General features: G+C 43.6%; 1 protein-coding gene across 1 annotated transcript; it reads left to right on the top strand.

Moving 5' to 3' along the window:
- Positions 1-361: 361 nt before the first annotated feature.
- rgs9bp (regulator of G protein signaling 9 binding protein) lies at positions 362-2975 on the top strand (the record flags this gene model as incomplete). Its single annotated transcript, XM_079259436.1, has 3 exons — positions 362-457; positions 1208-1514; positions 2593-2975. The coding sequence occupies 3 exons, from the start codon at positions 362-364 to the stop codon at positions 2973-2975; spliced, it is 786 nt and encodes a 261-aa protein (XP_079115562.1).
- Between the last annotated feature and the right edge of the window lie 2496 nt (positions 2976-5471).

Genomic DNA, 5471 nt, shown 5'->3' with positions numbered 1-5471 from the left:
CTCTGCTCCTCCTACTTCTGCACCACCTCCTCTTTCTCGCTCTGCTCCTCCTCCTGCTCCTCCTCACCTCTCTGGATGATACATAATGAGATTAGGTCTTATCTGGCGTCAGCATTGGGGTCAATCGGAGGATTACACCTTCTGGACTTCATCAGTTTATTTCACATTCTCATTCCAGCCTCCTTCTTCCAGGAATGTTTGATTAAAGTTCGTCGTGTCTGCAGGAAGGAATGACGATGTTCACCGTGATGCTGCAGGACCGAGCGGCTGCTGAATGAGGCATCTTCCAGGAGAAGACGAGGAGCCGAGGCAGGTGGAGAAGTGAAGGAGCAAAGTCGGAGACTCTGGACAAATCGTCCTCATGCCGCTGCTAAATAATAAAGTTGGGGATGAGTGCACAGCTGGCAATGAGAAGGAGCTGCTAGATGGAAAGCTGTGGGTGGATTCTCTCATAAAGGTAAGCAGGTCCTCATCTTCTTCCTCATCTTCATCACCTCATCTAATTACAAACAGAATCTGTTAATATTCTACTGAGTTCCAAATGTAAATAGCTGGTAGAAAATAAGATAAAATCACTTTTCTCTGCATGAAAACGTGTTTTTCTTCAGCAGACTGAACAAACAGAAAGATTTTCCCTGCAGCTGAAAAAGCACTTTAAGAATTTCTGCTCTGCTGCACCTTTATCGCTTTATTTATTTAATTATTACTTTTTTTTTTTTTATTTATTCTTTGTTCACAAATGATATAATTAATCCATCAAGCAGCACTTGATGACATCTAACTCACCTTTAAGACATTTAAAGGTGAATTTGACCAGATTTTCTTGCAGTTAATAAAGTAAAAGGAATTCCATCTGTGCAACAGGAATGTGGGCCACTGCTGCTCTGAGTCCACAAGGTTGTTTTGGCTTATCTAGAAATAGATCGCTGATAATGAGATTATATATAATATTTTTAATGAACGGAGCCATGCTGCTAATCCAAGGTTAAGCTAACATCTCTGCTCAGAAGATTTACTTCCATAAATTCACATTTTCTCATTATTTCAAATAAATTAATGCCTGTTTCCAATTTCATGTGTAAAAATGTGAAATGGGTAAATGTGGTGGACATGTAGCAGGTCTGGCTCAGAGAGGTTTTATTGATCATCTACAATCTATTTTTTCATTCTCTTGTGTCTCTCTCTTTATGGTCTTCTTCTCTGGAAGGTGGTAGCATGCTACCGGCATTTAGCCTCGTGTGTTGGTGGGTGCACCGATAGCCTGAAGCTCCGCAATGAGCTGCGACAGACCAGGGAAAAGGCACAGAAGCTGGCCGAGGCCATCTGCTGCCACCTGACCTCCCACCTCCGGGACAAGAGCCTCCCCGAGGAGCAACGCCGGGAGATGGAGCTCCTGTGGGTGGCCTTCTCCTGCAGCCTGGAGCTGCTGCATGTCGACATGAGCAAAGTTTTTAACATCTCAGACATTTTCTCACTGGCCAATGCAGCTTCCCTGGTGCAAACTGGCCTTCAAGGTAAACACTGCAGCCGGACCAGTCTGGACTAGTCTGAACCAGTCTGGGACAGTATGTAAAGGATGTACAGTATGGTGGTCTTGGGAACAGACAGACGGATTGGTACAGGTTGGCAATGTTCTGGATGGGATGTGGGGGGTTAGACCCATTCAGGATGGTACGGTTTATAGATGGTTGGGGATGGTACATGATAGGGATGGTTGGGTATGGTATGGGTTAGAATGGTTCAGATGGGATGGCACAGGTTGGCATGGTTTGGGATTGTACGGTTGGAAAGGTTCAGGATTGTATGTGTTGAAACGGTTCTCGTTAGGCTGGTATAGGTTGGCATGGTTTTGGATTTTATTGTTTGGAACAGTTTGTTCAAAACCATATAATGTTCAGGATCAGATGGTACGGGTTGGTACAGTTCAGGATGGTGTAGGTTGGCATGGTAAGGGATGGTATGGGTTAGAACAGTAAAAGATCACATGTACAGGTTGGCACATTTTGGGATGGTAGGGGACACATATGATACAGGTTGGTAGGCTCAAGATTGGAGGGTAAAGGCTGGAACAGTTCAAGCTGGTGTGGTGCAGGTAGGCATGGTCCTGGATGATACAGATTGGCACAAATTGGATTGGGTTGGTATGGGTTGAAATGGTCATGGATGGTGTGGGTCGGTACAGTTCGAGATGGGATGGTACATGCTGGAACATCTCAGGATGTTCCATCCCAGGATGTTCCATCCCAGGATGTTCCAACATGATGTAACCTTAACCCTGCCATGGAACAGATTAGGATATGAATAGTTTGAGCTGGGAGACTATGAGTTGGATTGGGTCTTCATCAGAATTCCAGGAAGATGCTCCAGGGATCTTACATCACACTATGGTGTAGCTGACGCCTCTATTGCTACCCAGCTGAAAACCCGCCAATGAGGTCAAGATGTAGTTGTTGTGGAATTAGAGCAGAGAAAAGAATTAACCGAACTTTACTGAGCCAGTTTACCAGTGGAAACGAGGCCTACTCCTCTGATTTATGATTATTAGCCAGAATTTTCATCTTGTTGTTGAAACATTGGTGTTTGATGCTGCAGGAGGAGGCAGTGAGGTTGCAGCTCGAGCTCTCAGCCTGCCGGACCTGAACCAAGACCAGACCACTGCACTCCCCGATGGCCTGGAGAAGGAGGAGCGCATCACCATGGAGCAGGAGATCAGCCACATCGACCACATGATCAGTGACATGGAGTCAAAGGTCAACGTGTTGCGCTGGATGGTGGAGCCTCATGGGCCTCAATATGCCGACCCAATCGGCAGTACCGACAGCGCCTCGTTAGCCCTGCTCTCCGTCAACGAAGAGCAGCCTGGACAAGTTTATCGGCCTCTCTGTATGCGTAGCGACATCTTTGTGCTCTTATTGCTGCTTTCTGTTGTTTCCGTAGCAACCATTTTATCTGTCTGTGTTTTCCTTTTATCCTGAAAAAAACATAGAAGAACTCTGAGCAATACTCAGTAACTCTGCAAACAGGGCCGGCTTTGCATGTTCACTAGATTTTTCCTTACTGACTTCAACTTCCTGCTAAAGCCCCCAAAAACAGCCAACAATGCAAACCAGTTCAGTAAGGTGAAGACCATTTCACTCTGGATAAAACCAGTTCACCCTGGATAAAAAACTAGTTCTATCTTGATAAAACAATCTTAATCAGGATAAAATGAGTTAAATCTGAATAAACCCAGTGGAGCCTGTTTGATAAGATCAAACCACTTAACCTTGAAAAAATAAACTGTTTAGTCTGAATAAAAACCAGTTTAATCTTGATTAAACTAATACATCCTTAATAAAAACCAGTTTAATCTGGATAAAACCAGTTTACCATATGCTTTTAAATATGTGACCAATTAAATTGTCTCAGTTAGGAATTTTGGAATTAACTAAAAGATGACCTACAGTAGATGCTGATGCTCAGTAGTTGATGTAAACATTTTTTGTTTTTTTGATGTATTTTTTTAAACAATGTGCTTTGTAGTGACACATGAAGTCATCATGCAAGATAAAAAAAATATCATGTTTGATATGAAAAAGAGTTCTTTTTCTTTATTCATCTTTATCAATAGTAAATAGTGAGGTGATGGATGAGCGGATAGTTTGATTGGTGGATGAATAATGGATGGATAGATGAATGATGGGTGGATGGATAATTCAACTTATTTGTTAAGCACCACTTCACAACAGTGTTGTCACAGGGCACTTTACATACACGAATCAACATACACATAATTTCGAGCCAATTCATACATATCCTATAATCGAAACCAACTGATTGCATCGTGTCATAATGGATGGAAGATGAGTGGATAGATGGATGGATGATAGGTGGATAGATAGATGAATGGATGGATGGACGAATGAATGGATTGATTGATGGATGGATGGTTGATGATGGGTGAATGGATGAATGGATGGCTGAATGGAAGTATGATGGATGGATGTATTGATGATGGGTGGAAGGATAATGGTAGGATGATGGATGGATGGATGATGGGTTAATGGATGGATGAAGGGATGGATGGAGGATGGATGGATGCTCAATGGGTTGGTGGATGATGGGTTGATGGAGGGAAAAATGGATGGATGGATAATGTGAGGATGGATGGATGGATGGTCGGTGGGTTGATGGATGATGGGTTGATGGATAAATGGATGGATAATGTGTGGATAAATGATGATGGGTGGATGGATGGACAATGGGTTGATGGATGATGGGTTGATGGATGGATGGACAGATTGATGATGAATGGATGGATGGTCAATGGGTGGTTGGATGATGGGTTGATGGAGGGATGGATGGATAATGTGAGGATGGATCGATGGTTGGTGGGTTGATGGATGATGGGTTGATGAAGGGATGGATGGATAGATGATGGATGGAAAGTGGGTTGATGGATGATAGGTTGAAGGATTGATGGATGGATGGATGGACGGATGGATGGTCGATGGGTTGATGGATGATGGGTTGATGAAGGGATGGATGGATAGATGATGGATGGATGATGGGTTGATGGATGGACAATGGGTTGATGGATGATGGGTGGATGGATGGCTGGATGATGGGTTGATGAATGATGGATTGATAATGTATGGATAAATGATGATGGGTAGATGGATGGATGATGGGTTGATGGATGATGAGTTGATGGATGGATGATGGTTGGGTGGATGGATGATGGGTTGATGGATGGATGGGTTGATCAATGGATGGATGGATGGATGGATGATGGGTGGATGGATGGACAATGGGTTGATGGATGGATAATGGGTTGATGGATGAAGGGTCGATGAATGGATAGATGATGGATGGACAGTGGGTTGATAGATGATGGGTTGAAGGATGGATGCATGATGGGTTGATGGATGGATGATGGATGGATGGATGGATGGATGATGGATAGATGGATGATGGATGGATGATTAATGAATGGATAGATGATGGATGGATGGATGATGGATGGATAGATGGTGGATGGATGGATGGATGGATAGATGATGGATGGATGAAAAAATTGGATGGATAGATGATGGATGGATGGATGATGGATGGATGAATGATGGATACATGAATGGATGGATGGATGGATGGATGGATGATGGTTTGATGGATGGACAGTGGGTTGATGAATGATGGGCTGCAGGACGGATGGGTTGATAAATGATGGATGGATGGATGGAGGATGGGTTGATGGATGGATCGATGGGTTGATGGATAATGGGTCGATTTATCGATGAGGGATGGATGATGGATGGATGGATGGATGGATGGATGATGGATGGATGGATGGATGATGGATAGATGATGGATGGATGGATGATGGATGGATGGATGGATGATGGATGGATGATGGATGGATGGATAGATGATGGATGGATAGATGATGGATGGATAGATGGATGGATGGATGATGGATGGATGGATGAATG

This window comes from Telmatherina bonti (assembly GCF_933228915.1).
Source record: "Telmatherina bonti genome assembly, chromosome: 20".
Classification (NCBI taxonomy): domain Eukaryota; kingdom Metazoa; phylum Chordata; class Actinopteri; order Atheriniformes; family Telmatherinidae; genus Telmatherina; species Telmatherina bonti.
Note: the sequence above shows the minus strand (reverse complement) of the source record. Positions and strands in the feature narration are given on the sequence as shown.